This window comes from Pogona vitticeps, chromosome 6 (genome assembly GCF_051106095.1).
Source record: "Pogona vitticeps strain Pit_001003342236 chromosome 6, PviZW2.1, whole genome shotgun sequence".
Classification (NCBI taxonomy): Eukaryota; Metazoa; Chordata; class Lepidosauria; order Squamata; family Agamidae; genus Pogona; species Pogona vitticeps.
This window is the reverse complement of record NC_135788.1, coordinates 118,386,183-118,403,241: the sequence shown is the minus strand read 5'-3', so window position 1 is coordinate 118,403,241 and position 17,059 is coordinate 118,386,183. Positions and strand designations below refer to the sequence as shown.

Here is a 17,059-nt window from a genome sequence, read left to right as displayed (position 1 = left end):
AAACAGTTACAATTTAACAAACGCTTACAGCATTAGACAATCATTCAAGATGGAAGGGGGGGAAATTAAATTAAATAATGTAATTTTTTTAAAAAAATTAAAAAAATTAATTTAAAATTAAATTAATTTTTTAAATATATTTTTTAATCTCTCTCCCCCCCACCCCCTTCCCCTTTGCAAAAACTGATGCAGAACAGAGGCTCCTCTAAGACCCGGGAGGACTCGGAGGCAGGAGAGAAGGAGGGGCAGCCGACGTGTGTGTGTATGTGTGAGTGTGTGTGTGCCCGGGGCGAAGAGGAGGAGGAGGAGGAGGAGGGCGGTGGGGGGCGAGCCAAATCCAGCGGCCGGCCTCCCCCCCCCCCCCATTTTCTCCCCTCCCTCTGCAAATCTCACCGTTTGGTGGGGAAGGGGGGGAAAAAAAGAAGGCGCTGGATCGGAGGAGAAGCCAAGAGGAGGTGAAAGAGAGAAAAAGAGAGAGATTGCTTTGCAAGGGGGGGGGGATTGGAGAGAACCCCCCCCCTTCCCGGCACCGCCGCCTCCTGCCTGGCCGCCCAGGGGAGCCTGTATCGGGGCAGAAGAAGGCGAGGGGGGGGGGGCGAGCCTTTGGACCCCTTGGCTGGGCGAAGCAGGAGGGCCAACTCTGCCCCCCCCCGGCGGTGGGGAAGAGGAGGAGGAGGAGGAAGGACAGCATCGCCGCTGATGCCCCCCCTTTCTTCCAGCAGATGGGGAAAGCGAAGGAATAATCCCTCCGGCCCCAAAAACCCCCAGGGAGGGGGGGGAGGGGAAGGGGAGGGTGGGATGATGGAGAAAGCAAGAGAGAGAGAGAGAGGGAGAAAGGTGGGGATCGCCGTCCTGCCGCCTTTTGATCTCGGGGAGGAAGCGTGCAAAAGAGAGGCGGCGGGGGTGGGGGTGGGGTAGGGGGGGGAGGGAGGGGGGAATCCTTTGAAGTCCCCGCCGCGTCCCTTTGATGCCTCCCCGCACGCGCCGCACCAACTCTTGGGCACTTTCCCCGCGCGCGCGCGCCTCCTTTTCCTTCTTCTTCTCGGGAAGGGGGGGATCCCCTTTCTCCTCCTTCGTCCTGGTGTATTTTTTTGCCTTCCACGTTGCTTCTTCCACCTACCCGATCCTCTTTCCCCGGATCCTTCTTTTGTGTGTTTCTCCCTCCCCCCCTCTTTCTCCTCCCCCCCCCCCGCCGTCTTCTTTCCTTCCCAACCTCGAGTTTCTTTCTCTGCCTTTTTCCTGCCCCAGTCTCAACCCGGCCTCCACTTTTGCATCCAGACGTTTGGTTTGGCTGCCTTCAGCAACTTTTTTCCCCCTTCTTCTTCATCCCCTGAGCGAGATGAATAACTCTTTTTGGGGGGGGGAAGAGGAGAGACTGCAAACCTGCCTATTATGGGCTTGACTGGGAGCCAGGATGCTGGCCAGCCTGCAAAAGCTTGGAACTCTTTAATTTGGGAGGGTGTGGGTCTCCCCTTTCCATTTAAAGAAAGACCCCCCCAATTCCTAAGAAACTTGAAGCCAACCAAGCTTGCCCTGTCTCAGCAGAAATATATGTATATATATCTCTCTGAAAGAGCCAAGAATAATACTAATATAAAAAGAAAATTCTCTTTACGTTTTAAGGGAATTGGTATCTATGTATTCGCGAAGGCTTGGCATCTCTCTAAAACATCTGGAAATCTATATAGCCAGCCCCCTTATTTAAAACCCCGCAGAAGAGGGAAGCTGTGCTTATTTCTAGAAAGAGAAACCTATTCCCTCTGGTTAATATGGAAAATGTGAACCTGTTTATCCAGACAACTTGCTTAGAGTTTGCATACAGGAAATAAGGGAGGTGGGAGAGAAAAGGGGAGAAGTGATCCAGATTGGCCGGTTGTCGTCTGGACTTTTTCTGGATTTCGAAGCTGGCCTTTCTTGGGCAGCAAACGTGCTTTCTTCCTGGCAGAGAAATAACACAGGGCTTCGGGGTAGATTGTAGTCCCACACGCTTCTGTGTGGTGTTGGACTTTGTGTTTGAGATCAATGGTTTATCTAGATCTGGCCTGAATTAAATATGTTTGCTCACTTTCTCTGAATGCTGGTGGCATTTTAAATCAGTTATTTTGTTGAGAATTAGGGTGTGTGGTTCTTGTGGAAAAGAAGGTGGATGCAAAATATCTTACTATTTTTAAACTTGTAAAAGGCTTTGGGGTGTTTCTGGACAGGAGCCTGTATCCTGTGCTTTTGAAAACTGCAAAACTAGGGTGTTTCATTCCACGCGCTTTCCAATCGTTATATACTTTCTGAGTACTAGGAAGAGGGATGTTTTAAAAAACGCAACTTGATTTGCAATAAATGTCACGTCAATGAGCTTTGCCATTTCAGAAGTGTGTTTGTTTAAAAATAACATTGTTGGAATTGTCATTTTCCAATTGCAGATTTCATGGCGGTTTGGAGCTTTTCTGCAAAGCCGACTAGATTTCTGCGCACCGTTTTGGGATCTCAGGAAAGAACTGAAGCAAACTTTAGCATTTAATGAACTGCTCTGGGATGCAAGAAAAGTTCACCAAAAGTCTTGTTCTCTGTTCTAGATACGGTCTCTATTCTCAGGAACACATAAAAAAAATCCTGATTTGCTGGGTTTTTTTTTTTAAGAACCTGCTCTGGATTGACTCTTTTATTCTGGCTTTGAGCGGGGGAAATGTGCTAACCTCTGTGGATCTATAAATTCTCTGTCAATGGGGACTTTCCACCTCCTTTGCTTTCCCAAGCCAAGGGAACAGTTCAGTGTTTCTGGGATTTAATGACGTTGCAAAACCTCTGGCTCATTTTCTGTGTGCGCCGGGTCGTGTGGTTTGGGGCTTTTTTGGAAAGAAACTGGAGAGAGCGGCTTCTGTAAATGTCTCTCCCTCTCCCACCCTGCGGTTGCAACGCGGATCCTTGTTCCAACTTGTTGGGTTTTTGCCTCCTCTGTTGCAATCCATGCTGCCGGGAAGCCATCCGGCCTCCTCTCCAGACGGCTTCTCTGGGACCATTTTGCTGACCGAGAGATTTCGAGGAGACCTCACTTTGAAAACGTCTGGGCGGAAAAAAGTGAATTGCAAATTGAAAACTTGACTGGACTCCTGAAGAAAAGCCACACTTTTGCAAAAGCTTAGGAAGCTCCGCTTGCATTCCCTCGGAAAAAAACATTCCCGCTGGGATATTGCGAGGAAGCAGAACTTTTCCCATGTCTTCCGAAGAGGTCCCCCTTTTGAAGCTGTCTTCCACCCCAAAAGGACTGGATTTTTAAAGAAAGCTATAAAAACCCGCTGTCACATTTCTCAGGAAGTCTCTCGGAAAGCAATCAAGTGCACAAAAGGCAAGTCATGCTTCTCAAGAAAAGGCTGGTGTTTTTTGGAAACCCACGAAAAGAGTAGAAAAGGTGGGATTGGAGTCCATGATTTCTTGGCCCTGGAATTGGGCTTCTCAGCTCTTCCTTCTGCCCTGAACACTTCTGCTGCATTCTTACAAAGCAAAATGTCTGTAAGTATTTTCCACGAGGTGGAAAAAGAAAAAATGAAGCGTTGGTGTCGGCCAAAGCCTACCATTGAGTCAGGATTCAGGTGCTCTTTTTGACCTTATGCAAAAGATTTAATTTTCAGGATTCCTTGGGGAGCAGGGTCATTTTCTGACTGAGATTTTTAAGGGTAGAAGGGTGATCTTGGGGGGGGCATTGCATATAAAAGGAAGAAGGCAGTGATTGATAGCAAAAAAAAAGTACCTTGCAAATCTTCGGTCAATAACCACGGTGTTTTTCATTTCCCCGACGTTTGCTCCACTTTTTCCCATCCTGTGGGTTGGACTGTAAGACCCATCGCTCCCATCCATGCTAGTTGGGAATATGGGTGTTGTAGTCCATTGCCCATGAAGAGTTGCTAGTTGGGGAAGGCAGTGGGGAGGTGTTTTTCTCTAAAATTTATCTTAACTCTTGGTTTAGGTGTCCCTTGTTTGTAATACTCCAGAACCTCTCCACGGTTTAAATTAAGAGTGAGATTTTAACTTTTATTTATTTAAAATGATTTTTACTCCACCTTTCTCCTTTAAAAGGGACCCCGGGCAGCTTGGATCATCAAGCGAGACTATTTAACGAGTACACAAACACTAAAAAAAAAAGGCCAAACAAATACTGCACTATAAAACAGTAAACATAAGCAACATCGAAAACACATTTAAAGCAACAAAGTATGATTATCCATTTAAAAAAAAACACCACTTAGGCAAGCCAGTGATTGAGGGAAAGCCTGCCTGAAGAGAAAGGTCTTGGCCCTGCTTGCAGAAGGACAGCCAAGATGGGGCCAGGCTGGCCTCCAGTGGCAGGGAGTTCCAAAGTCTGGGTGCTACAACTTTATGTCATTTTGCATGCATGGACAAACACACACAAAGTTTTCATCTGTACAGATCTTCTCTAACTACAGCTGAAAACCACATGTTTGGCTTCTTGAATGTTTTCTGGGAATATGCACTACTCTGAGATCATTCTTGGCCATGGAAATTTGGTCTACACCCAATATAGTGATTCCCCTGTACCCCTACTTGCTAAAAATTATTCATCCATCCTTCTCTGATATTAAACATGGAACAGTATCCTATCAGGGGTCGCGATTTGTATGATAGTTTAATGTGATTATTTTATTGTCATGGACCCCTTAAAAAGCTAGCTTGGGTAAAAGGCCCGGTGGGGGTGGGGGTGGGGAGTCCCCTGTCAGCCAGAATGGCTGAATGGATATTGAACTCTGATGCTTGCCCCCCTCCCTTCCCGGTGATGGTTTCTCAAAGTTGATCGAGGGAGAGTTAACATTAATAAATAAAAGGATCACACTGTAAAGTAAAAGGTCCCAATCTAGCCATACTTAGAGTAGACCCATTTTAAATCAAAGGGGCTGAAATTAGCCACGATTTCGGTGCATCTGCTCTGAGGGTGGTGAAAATCTGGGTTCAACCATTTGTCTTTCGGGACTGCGGAGCAACTACAAGACCCCAAATCCCCAGCCAGACTAGTGGACGCTCTGGCTAAAGGGAGTCTGGGAGTTGTAGTCCAAAAAAAGAAATTTTTCTAAACTTAGGTTGGGTGTCTCCGAAAACGTCTTTAGATCCCCCTGTCGTTTGCCTAAGGTGTACACTAAAGTATTTATTTACGCAGCGATACCTGTTTTCTTTATGGAGGTGTTTTGAGTGGGGTGGAAGCTAAAAGTAGGTGCTGTTTACCTGCAATATTTCGGCTTCTAAGGAGGATGATGTAAGTCTGTTTGCACCAGAAACAGTGTCCAGGGCACTGCTGCGCCAGGTTTTGTACTAATAGTCACATGTGTATACTGTATACCGTATTTTCCTGTGTATAAGACTATACAGTGGTGCCTCGCATAGCGCGGTTAATCCGTTCCGGATTAACCTTCGTTATGTGAATACTTCGTTAAACGGAACAAAAAAAGCCATCTTTCCAAATCGGCAGAAAAACTCACCGTTTAACGAAGTCTTCCCATAGCCAGCAGCCATTTTTGGGCCCTCGGTAAGCGAGGGGAGGGTGCGAAAACGCTGCGTGCAGCCATTTCGGCTGTTCCGGCGGCCATTTTGGAGCCGCCGAACAGCTGATCCGCGGGTCGCAAAGTGACGGTCGGTAAGCGAAACGCTTACCGATCTTCGCTATGTGAGTTTCGGCCATAGAGGCTGACGCGACGCCTCCGCATTAACGATCCCGGAAAAGGGATCGCTATGTGGATTCGTCGCTATACGAGGCGCTTGTTAAGCGAGGCACAACTGTACTTTTGTCTAAAATCTTTAGACTAAAAATTGAGGGTTGTCTTATACACGGAAGTAAGCTCAGGAGAGAAGAAAAACAATAGGAGGGGAAAGCAGGGATCAATGTGATCCTGCAGCGCTTTGATCCCTTTCCCTCTACATTTGCTAAGGCCCACTTAGATTTCTTAATTTTGGATCAGAAAAGGGGAGTGCCTTATACATGGGGGCGTCTTATACACGGAAAAATATGGGGTAATTCCTTCATCAACTGTCACACCAGAATGCATTTAGGTATTAAGTCTTTTCTATATATGCTCAAATGCATCATGAATTTCAAACTTCTCTGGTCTGGCAGCTGCCGCTGTCCATCCTCTGGTTTTGCCGGCTGGGGCTGATGGGCTTTGTAGTCCCAGCTCAGCTGCATGGCTTGCCTTTTTTTGGGGGGGGGGAGAAAACCAAACCTCAGATCTAAGTCCAGACAGAGAGGGGATCAAGGCCCAGTGGCTTTCCAAATTTGGCTGAGTGCAGGCTGGGGGCAATGGGCTTTGTAGTCCGGCAGAGCTGGAAGGTTTGCTTGTGATTTGGAAGAGGGCTGACCCGTGCTTAAATTTTAAGGAGAAAGCCGTGTAAGTCATGCTTTGTTTTATGAATTTCACCCCCTTACCCGCCCATCCGCTTCTACAGGCTCAGCTGTGCCGTGCGCTTTACGACAATGCAGCCGAGTGTCCGGACGAACTTTCCTTCCGGAAGGGCGACCTGATGGTTTTGCTTCAACCTGAGGCTCCAGGGCTCGAGGGGTGGCACCTGTGTTCCCTCCATGGGCACCAGGGGATTGTGCCAGCCAACAGAGTCCGGGTCCTCCTGGAGCCAGGCTCCCCTGGGCCGACCTTGCAGCAGAATCACACCCCAGCGGATGTCTATCAGGTGCCCAGGAAGGATGTAGCCCTGGTTGAGATGGCTTCCAAAGCACCCCAGGATGAGCAACGAAGGCGGGGATGGAGGAGAGAAGAGCAGGAGGTGAGGGGGAAAAAAACGAGCGATGTTCCTCCACTCACAGCGTCACCCGTGGTACGACTCTGGAACGTTCTGCTTTGTGCTCAAATAGTATATTCAAGGCTGGGGAGTCCAGCATCTCGTAGTAGTATTCGATCAGGATATTTTATGGATGAAGGAGTGAGATCTCCTTCTAGGTATAAGGGTGGAGGCTCGGTCCGAGGAGCAGCTTCTGGCGCTCCAAAGGTGACGGTACAATATTGGCGCGCTCCACTTCCGTGGCTGAATCTGATGCAGAATGCGGAAGAATTAAAAAAGGGGTGGGGGGAATCTGACGCGACTTCTTGTCTCGGCTCGCTTTTGTCAGAGTGAAAATCCAAAGAATTCAGATTCTGAGTCGCAGCCACCAGCAATGCGGAGTCCCCCCTGCTCTAGGAAAACCTGACATCTCGGCCTGATTTTTTTTTCTCTCCTCCCATCCCGCCAGGTGTACGAGGTGCCACCCCCGGCTCGGCCTTGCCCCCTGCCCCCTGAGGGGATATACTGGGTCCCTCGGGGCACCCGAAGAGATGGGGATTTCTCAGAGGTTAGTATTTCTGGCTGTTTCGGAGGGGCGCGTGTATGTCAAACCTGAAGAAGGAGGCAACGCTTGGAATGCCATAGGTCCGCCGCCTGTGGTATAGATGCCAGGGGCTATAATGACATATCATATTTATTGTGGTGATTCCTGCCCCCCCCTTTTGTATCCCAACTGTGGGTTAAGCAGTAAAGGCCGTGATAGCTGGCTAATGATCAGGACAGGGGGAATGTCCTTTACCTGGTTGAACTGTGACCTTAAAGGATGCGTCAGTGACTTCTCCCCTTAACGATTTAAACATAACCATCCTCTTAGAGCTGCAGAGGTGGAAGGGACCTCTCTAGATCATCGACTCCAGCCCCTTTCAAGGAGGCCCAGTGGGGGAATCGAACTCCCAACCTCTAAGCCAGAGACCGAAACCACTGAGTGCTCCGGCAGTTCTGATTTCTCTCTCATGCTTTGATCCACATTATTTTCCAGAGTCTGGCCGGTTATGGTGCTATCTTGTCTGTTGTCAGCACGATCCCTCCGTGTTCCAAGCTGGCTGGGGCGGGGGACACGTTTGGGGAACGGGATGCGCTCCGGCCGATGCAACTGTTGGCTGGCGGGCGCGTCCCTCGCGTGGGGGGGGGAATTGCCTCCGAGGACAGCTGGACCCATCTGTCGCGGGCGACAGCCGAGTCTCGCCTGGGCTCCGAGGGGTAACCGTATCTCGGGCCAAGTGCCGAGAGGTGGCGGCTTCCAGACGCAAACCTTCTCGGTTTCCCTCGGTTCCACCGCCCAGGCAGATGGCTCCCCAAGATGGAGAGAAACCCAGCGGGGTGTGGCAGGTGGGAGATAGGAAAAGGACAGCTGGACGAGCGTGTAAAATGTACGGGGCAACACTCTGTGAAATGTGGAGCATCTGATCCTGCCGGTTTCCTTGGAGGCCAGAAAAGCAGAGCCTGACAAGCAATCTATTCTATGCATTTGGAGAAAAATCTCCTCTGGAGTTTGCAAAAGTTCTTTTCTGGGACTGGAACCCTCAATATTCTCCAGGCACGGTGGTTGCTGTGAAAAGTTGCATTGCAGGTCAAAAAAAGCACTCGAGATTCTTCTGTCTGACCTCCCTTTTTTCTTGGTTTTAATGGCGCTTTTGGGGAATTGGAAAACTGGCCTGAGTTACTTAAACTCTAAGGGACATAAATCAACCCGAGCAGAGCAGGGGGAGCTGCAAAGCCTACTGGGGAGTAAGTGAAGCCCAGGGAACAGAGGGGAACGTATTTCGGTGCTTACACGCAATGGATGGCGTTATGTGTCCCACCTTGCGTTTGTCGGGGAAAAAGTTTCCGTGGGAATGCATCAAAGCCTGGAAATCTTTTGTTTTCAAATCTGCCAGCCAGTATGGAACAAATCACTAAGGAATTCGGGTTTTTTTTAGTCCAAAAAGGTAACGTTTTCGGGGCTCTGAGCCTGCTGGGGGCTAAGCATATGAAAGTGAAAGAAAGCGGGGAAGTCGTAGAAGGCTGAATATCCTGTATGTGCAAGGTAGAACATGCACCTCCTTAAATCAATGACCATTATATTTAACAAGCTAATTTTTAAAAATAAGGAAACATGGAATCAAGACCTGTAAGATTTATGTATGCAGGAAAGGAACAGACTTTGGCTGCAGGCGGTCTTTAATTTTCTCCAGTAACATTTAGCACAGATGGTACATTAAGTGCCTCGGTGAAATCGGTCTTGGGCATGTAAACCACTAAGGGTGCGATCAGATGGTGATAAAGGATCATGCTTGATTTCACTAGAAAGGGGCATTTCACTGGGAGAGTATTCCCTTAAAGGGATCCTTCTGGGCATACAGAAATCGCTCTAGCCTATACAGTGGTACCTCGCAAGACAGGCGCTCCGTTTAATGACAAATCCGCATTACGACGAGGTTTTTGCGATCGCAAAAGCAATCGCAAAACAATGTTTTGAATGGGGGAATTTTGCTGCGTGATGATCAGTTCCCTGTTTGGGAACCGATTTTCGCTTCCCCGACAAAACAGCTGATCGTCGGGTTTTCAAAATGGCCTCCGGGTGCTCAAAATGGCTCCCCGCTGTGTTTAGGAGCCATTTTTTGCTGCACAGGCACCCGAAAATGGCCGCCCCTATGGAGGATCTTCGCTGGACGGTGAGTTCTTAGCCGATTGGAACGCATTAATGCGTTTCAACAGCTTTTTTAATTTTCGCTTTACAACGTTTTCGTTCTACAGCGATTTCGCTGGAACGAGTTAACGTCGTAATGCAAGGCACCACTGTACGTCCTTCTACGTCGTCTGGTCAACAGAAAATAGCTCAAACTGGATTGGGCCACAAACCGTCCAAAACACAAGCTGTTTCTGTCTTGATTGTGCCTTAAATCACTTCCTGAGAGGTGGTTTTTTGTTTGTTTGTTGTTTTTTGTTTTTTTTTTAGATGGGCTATTTTTCTTAAATGACGTTTTAGAAATGAAGGAGAGAACAAGGAGTTGCATTTTTTTTTTTAAAGCAAGGCAGACATTTTCTCAGAAAAAGCTCTCTTGCATAATAATTGTATATAATTCAGTGAAATTCACATACAGGATGGCCTCGGAGTACCCAAGTCCTGAGATAAGCTTCAGACAAAGGCCAGCGGAGACCACTCGAGACAAAGGCCTGGAGAGAAACCTAAAAGGTTTTTATGGTGTTTTCCGGAAGGGCAATGATTGACAGATGGAGGGTCGCCCTTGTCAATTTGGAGGCGTTCAAGGATGCTTGAAGCCTTTGCTTGGAAGCTGAACACAATGGAGGTTTCGGACTTTGTCCTTTAGGGGAAAGCGAAAAGCGAATTGTTGAACTGTTTCAAAAAGCAAATTGTTGAACTGTTTCAAAAAGCGAATTTTTGAACTGTTTCAAAAGGCAAATTTTTGAACTGTTTCAAAAAGCAAATTTTTGAACTGTTGTCCTGCTGTGTTTTAGGAGAGGTATGGCTGTACAATTCTTAGGTCCTACTCTTTTTGATTTTTCTCTTTTTATTTAAATTTCTCTTTCTCTTTGCTATAGTGTTTTCCCAGCTAGTCCTCTTTATAGCGTTCTGGGGTTATGGTACAGCTTGTCTGGGGCTGCCTAGGTTGGTAGGGCACATAATCCCATCAGCCACACAGACTGGGGGAGGGAGGGGGAGAGATTTCAGCTAGCCCCTCTCCTGGAACCACAATAAGGATTTGAACTCAGAACTCCTGAAGCCAGGCACTCCAGAATACTAAGCGGTACCAACTGCGAAGCCCTTTGTATAAGACATAAATGATACAATACAAAGACATATACAATACAAAATAAAGGCAGCATGAGACAGCTTTGAAGAGGACTTCAAAAATAAAAAGATAATTTAAAAAACACAGCAACAAATAAGATATAATTTGTGCCCATCCAGAGAAGCTGTAAGTAAGTAAACATGTTTTAAGAGTTTTCTAAAACTCAACGTAATTCCCACCCTCTTAGGGCACATACCGGAGAGTGTTCCCACCACACTGAAAGGTTTAAGTCCAGAGTTTGGAACAACTAGTTACTTGTCATTTTTTCTGTGCAATGAGTACTGTAATACATTATTTAAGCATAGCTAGTAACAATCTCAAATTTTGTAATAATCTGAAATTCTGAACACTGATACAGTGGGCCTCGACTTGCGAACGTCGCTACTTATGACCATTTCGAGTTACGACCAGCTCCGGACGCAAAATTTGGCTTCTACTTGCGACCAGAGCTTCCTCTTACGAACAGAAAAAGGCAGGGGGAAAAGGTGGGTGATTCAAACCGTAGGTGGCGATGAGGCTGCTTCTTTGTAGCTCTTTCGCCCTAGTGGTTAGAGAGTGTGCGTCGGTCCTCATTGGAGGCTTGGGACTACCTCGCTTCTGCTTCCAAGCGAGCGTGTGTGTGCGTTTGCAGGGAGGCTTCGGGCTGCCTGGTAAGATAAGGTGCTGTTTTCTGCTTTTTAAAAACGGTTCTGGGTGTTTTTGCAGCGTGGTTTTGGGCTAGGGGGTTATGTTTCTGTGCTGTGATGGGTCTTGGGGGGTTTCTTTGTATGTCGTTTTTTTCCCCCATTTCTGATGGGTTTTTTGGGGGTGTTGCTTTTTGGAGTGTTTTTCCCCGTTTCTGATGAGTCTTGGGGGTTTGTTTGTTTTTTGGCTCCCCCCCATTTCCGATGGGTCTTGGGGGGGTTTGGTTGCTTTGGGTTTTTCTCCCCCCGTTTCCAATGGATCTTGGGGAGTTTGTTTTTTGGCTTCCCCCATTTCCGAACTGGAAGCCAGTTCAGTTAGTTGAAGGCTGGTGATGTATGCTGTACAAAGTGAATACCAGACAATAATCTGGCTGCTACAGGTTGCACTAGTGGTAGCTTCTGAACTGCTCCCAAGGGCAGCCCCATGTAGAGTGTGTTATAGCAGTCAAATTTTCTATAGTAGAGAAGAGTCTGAAAAGGGGGAAAAATTAAAAGAAACTGTTTTCCCACCTCACCCCTCTATCTCTAATATGAATATAAAACGAGGTCCACAGTCTTAATCCAATTGACCCTTTCCTCACTTTTCTTCTCCATGTGCTCTTTTTCCCCTCCCCCTGCCTTTCCCACCGGCAGGTTTATGACATCCCTTCCTCGGTGCTGAAGGACACTCTTTCTGACACCTACGACTCGCCTTCTTCATGTCCAAAGAAGGTAGCCCGCGTCGCTCCTCAGCCTACGGCTCCTCCAACTTCAGACGACCCTTACGATGTCCCGCTCGCCTTCAAGAAATCCCTGGGCCAAGACGGAGAAGAAGAGGAGGAGAAGGAGGAAGAGGAGGAGGAAGGAGGAGGAGGAACCGGGAGCCCCCTCGTTTATGCTATCCCTTCCAATTTACGCCGCGCCTCAGCCTTGCTCAACTTGTACGAGTCTCCCGAGGAAGTGCTGGCTGGGGAAAGCAGAGAGGAAGCAGCGGGCGAGGAGGAGGAGGACGGGGGCATCTATGACGTTCCTCTCATGGCCCCCGGCTCCCCACCCCTCGAGGGAACCCTCCAAGGATTGACCCTGAGGGAGTCAGCCACCCCAGCCCGACCACGGCTCCCTTCCGCCGAAAGCTTGTCCCGGCGCCCGCTGCCTGCCCTCCCCAGCGAGGAACGGCTCTCGGTGGAACCCCCACCGCCCTCGCCGAGTATTGCGCGGAAGGGCAGCATTCAAGACCGGCCGCTCCCGCCACCTCCACCCCGACTGGGGGGTCTTGGCGTGGGAGAGCAGCTAGAGCGTGGTCGGGAAGAGGGCCACAACGAATACGAAGGGATCCGCCTCCCGGAGGAATACGACTATGTTCATCTCAAGGTAAGTGCGGCAACATCGTAACAGAGGCAGAAATCTATACTCAGCCATCATCATCATCATCATCCTCTTAGAACTGCAGAGGTGGAAGGGACTCTATGGATCATGGAATCCTAGCACTTGCCAAGGGAAGGCACCACGGGGGAATCGAACTCCCAGCTCTCTACGAAGTGGCTGAAATCCTGTTACAGGCGTACCTCGGTTTACAGATTTAATGCGTTCTACGGGATGTTTCGTAATGCGAAAAATATGTAAACCGAAAATACATAGGAACACATGCACAAGGGCGGCGCTATAAACCTCCCAGGTGCAATGCATCCTGGAGAAACTTTCTGTTGCGGAAAAAAATAGTAAACCGAGGCGTTATTGGATTTTCTTTTGTAAACTGAAAATGATGTTAACTGAGGCGTTCGTAAACCGAGGTACGCCTGTGCTTAAGTTACGCAACGGGCTTAACTTCTGGAGGTGCACTGCCTGAAGCGAAGAAATCTATGTAGAACTGAGTTGCAGATAACGTCTAGGGGAATTCCTTAACGTGAGGAATTCACCTCCAGAAGGTATGCCTTCTGCATAACGAAGCAGGAAGGTTTTGGCTGCTGGCTTTCCTCATCTTCCCTTGGTCCTCACCACAATCCTGCAAATTAAGTTCCTGTTGAGAAAGCGAGAATGACCTTAGGTTACAAACGGGATTCATAGTTCAATGAACATCAAAACCTGGATCTCTCCCACATCACCGTCGAATATTCTAACCAGTGTACTACGCGGCGGTCTGGTGCCCCCTTGCAAAATTAGTAGGCCTAATTTTAAACCCTGCCTACTTTATAACAACAAGGGATGTGGTGGCGCTGCGGGCTAAACCACAGAAGCCTCTGTGCTGCAGGGTCAGAAGACCAAGCAGTCGTAAGATCGAATCCACGCAATGGAGTGAGCGCCCGTCGCTTGTCCCAGCTCCCGCCAACCTAGCGGTTCGAAAGCATGCACATGCAAGTAGATTAATAGAGACCACTTCGGTGGGAAGGTAACAGCGTTCCGTGTCTAAATTGCACTGGCCATGTGACCACGGAAGATTGTCTTCGGACAAAACGCTGGCTCTATGGCTTGGAAACGGGGATGAGCACCGCCCCCTAGAGTCAAACACGACTGGACAAAAATTGTCAAGGGGAACCTTTACCTTTACCTTTTACCTACTTTATAAACTGTTTTAGAGGCCATGTTTGGTTCTCACTAAATTGCCAACGCTGGCTTTCCCCCATTGTTAGTATGCAAACTTCAACAGATTTTGGTTCATAGGATAGTGGTTCCTATCATAGTTGATAGGAATCTGTCTCTCATTCCCACCTAACTAGAAATGTTGCTGATTTCCGATTTGTCTTTTTACGGCTGCTTCACTTAATCTGAACTTTACAGGAGTAATTCCGCCCCCCCCCCCCGGTCACAGTTAACCATTTTGGGTCCTTTTTTGAGTTCTCTCTTGTGCCAAAATGACACCATAATCCAAATACCACAATCTCTGTTTGTCTAGGGAGCAGACAAAATCCACCACAAGCCAACCACACCTGAAGGGAGCCCTGAACTCACGCTGCCTGCAGAGAGTGCTCAGCCTGAAGAAATGGTATCTGCTATTTTTTATTTTTAATTCAGGTCTTCAACTTGTCCTCCATGCTTGTGCTTGAAAACCACTGTTAAAGGGTGGGATTAATCCTCACTGGGAGGTAGGCCTTAATCAAGGAAAGAGCTGCCACAGAGAAGGAGACTCGGCTGAGGTTGCACAACCGGTCGTGTGAAAGGATGACATTTTGAACCTGCGTTTCCCAAAAGCCAGGCCAACACTTTATCCATGCCCACATAAGATACTGCTTAAAAATATAAAAAGAGAAGCAAAACATTTAGCAATGTACCCTTTGGGTTTTTGGGGCTCCCAAGTCCAAGAATTCTCCATTTTGAGAATTCGACTGAGAGACCCGGTATGGTAGACACTCACCGGGATAAATTTCACTCACCTGGAGAAAGGCCTAGCTCTGACTTAGCTTAAGGCTCGGACAGAGCTAGGCCATGAAGTCACGCCATGAAGCCTTCAAGTTAGGCCCTTCTCCAAGTGAGAAGTGGGGGGGGGGGGGGATGTCAGACAGGGGATTATACTGCAACCCTAACCCTTTCTCATCTTTTAGGTCCCACCGTCTCCACAAGACAGCCAGCTCCTGCATTTCTATACAGGCCAGTGCCAAGCTCATTACACCACCTTGCTTTCGGCCATTGAGGCCCTTCTCGCCAGCGCAGCCGCCCACCAGCCTCCCCGGGTCTTCGTACCCCACAGCAAATTTGTCATCATCACCGCCCACAAACTGGTCTTTGTGGGGGACACCGTGTCCCGCCTGGCGTCCTCGGCCACGGTGCGCTCGAGGGTGGGGGCAGCCAGTGGCGCCCTGTGCCAAGCGTTGAAAACGGCCGTTCTGTCCATCAAGAGCGCCGCCCTGCAGTACCCGTCGCCCCCAGCCGCCCGGGAGATGCGAGAACGCGTGGTGGAGCTCTCCCAACAAGCCCTGGCCTTCACTTCCTTACTCGGGGCCTTGGCCCCCTCGTGATCCTGTGGTCTCTGCGGACTCCGATTCTTCACCAGCAAACATCTGGCCCCACCCGGCTGCGATGTGCACTAGAATTCCTGGCGTTCTAAGGAACCGTATCACTTCAGACCTCTCTCTGAGTGCAGTGGTGTCCTGCGGATTTTGGCAATACGTAGGGTAAAAACATGCTCAGGGGACCACACTGTCTCAGCACCAGCGTTTCCCTTGGGCTCTGTCTCAAGATCCTAGCGCGGCTTCTCTCTAGACCCCGTGGAATCCAGTGTCTACATACAGAACTGTTTTTGCAAGCTTTTAAGGATGCTCAACTTGAAGGCAATTTTGCTCTGTTCTCCTAGAGCAGTGGTTGCCAACCTTGGCCAACCTGGGTGTTCTTGGACTGCAATTCCCAGAAGCCCCGGCTTGCGGTCAAGACTGCTGGGAATTGTAGTCCAAGAACACACCAGGTTTACTCAAGGCTGGGAACCTGTCTTCTCTCCTAAACAAAAAAGGTCAGAATCATCTTCCAAGCATCCAACCTTCACCTGCTTCACCCCTGACCTTTGCACCTGCAACTTCTAACCTGTGGCTCTTCTCCTCACCAAATACCCGGCCTGACCCTTGCCCTTTTACCCCACATGACACTTTGCTGTGCTCTATCCCTTCCCATCTAGGTTCCCTCGGCAACAACAGATTCTCACAACGGTTCCCTCTTCAGTATTAGCGATCCAGCACCATTTCACCAGAGGATGATGATGGATGGCCAGCTTCAGGGATGAATTAAACTTGTGTCGAATACGGTGCCCCCCCCCTGCCTTTCCGGACACAACCCCCTTTTCCTCCTGTCCTCCCATTAAAAGTCTCGAGGAAAAAAAGCAGGATGAAGGGGAAATATCCTCTTTTTTAAGCAAAGATTTCTGCAATAACAGCTGGAAGAAGGAAAGGAGAGGAAGAAAATTGCCAGATCGTCATAGCGGGGGGGGGGGGGAATTAAGGTTTGGAAGCTAACAGATGCCAAAAAAGGGGGGGGGGATATGAAAGGAAGCAAAGGAATCCAGAACAGAGGGGAGGAAGCCAAGAACGCTGAGCCAGGAAAGGATAAAAATGGAAAACAGAGGTAAGGGGTCAGTGTGGACTTTATATAAATGCACAACGTGGACGACAGACATGAGCATCCTTAAAGAGCCCCAGATGGAGAGGGAAGGAGAGAAATGAGCCCCTTGCTGAGATGGTTAGTTCATCCCATTATATTTTGGGGAAATAATCTTATTTTTGCATATTACAATTTCCAGTCTTCCCAAGGCATCCATCATTGCCCATGGAAGCTGTAGCGGCCATAATCAGAAACAACCTTAACAACACTTTTTCTTAGCTCTTTCAGGAAGGAAGCCCTTCTTCACACTGGCCGGTCCGTTTACTCAGGTCTGAGGTCGCCATTCCTCCAAAAACAGCCCCTCTTCAAGCGTGTGTGGTGTGTGGTCGTTTTGGATCATCGGCAACCAAATACGTGATTGACATAACCCCCTTCTCTCCCCTCACCCTTTGGCTCATTTCCTTACCAGGAAGCAAATGGGGTGTAAAACGTTGCTCTCTCAGGAAATACTTGCCAAGGTTTTTTTTTTCTAGGTTTGGTCATAATAAAACTAGTGTAAAAACTTAAGAGCTGTGTGTGTTGCTTCCTTGCAAATCCTGGTAGGGTTTTTCTCTGTCCCACTCCCCCAGCCTTGCAACAGAAGCGTTTTATTAGGCTTTTTCCGGAAGCGATGTACAGAAGTGAGAGCTGGACTATAAAGAAGACTGACCGCCGAAGAATGGATGCTTTCAAATTGTGGTGCTGGAGGAGACTCTT

The 17,059-nt window shown here is 48.5% G+C and overlaps 1 protein-coding gene across 3 annotated transcripts; it reads left to right on the top strand.

The window, feature by feature from the left end:
* The first annotated feature begins 232 nt into the window (after positions 1 to 232).
* EFS (embryonal Fyn-associated substrate) lies at positions 233 to 16,870 on the top strand. Of its 3 annotated transcripts, none has more exons than XM_072977051.2 (7): positions 233 to 455; positions 2,418 to 3,403; positions 6,442 to 6,774; positions 7,238 to 7,336; positions 11,939 to 12,655; positions 14,175 to 14,264; positions 14,821 to 16,870. In XM_072977051.2, the coding sequence occupies exons 3-7, from the start codon at positions 6,517 to 6,519 to the stop codon at positions 15,232 to 15,234; spliced, it is 1,578 nt and encodes a 525-aa protein (XP_072833152.2). In that variant the 5' UTR covers positions 233 to 455; positions 2,418 to 3,403; positions 6,442 to 6,516; the 3' UTR covers positions 15,235 to 16,870. The 3 variants fall into 3 exon arrangements, with proteins under 3 accessions (XP_072833152.2, XP_072833153.2, XP_078234459.1); XM_072977052.2 differs by having other exon boundaries at positions 2,418 to 3,504; XM_078378333.1 differs by lacking the exon at positions 233 to 455 and adding an exon at positions 667 to 837 and having other exon boundaries at positions 2,418 to 3,504.
* The last annotated feature ends 189 nt before the right edge of the window (positions 16,871 to 17,059 follow it).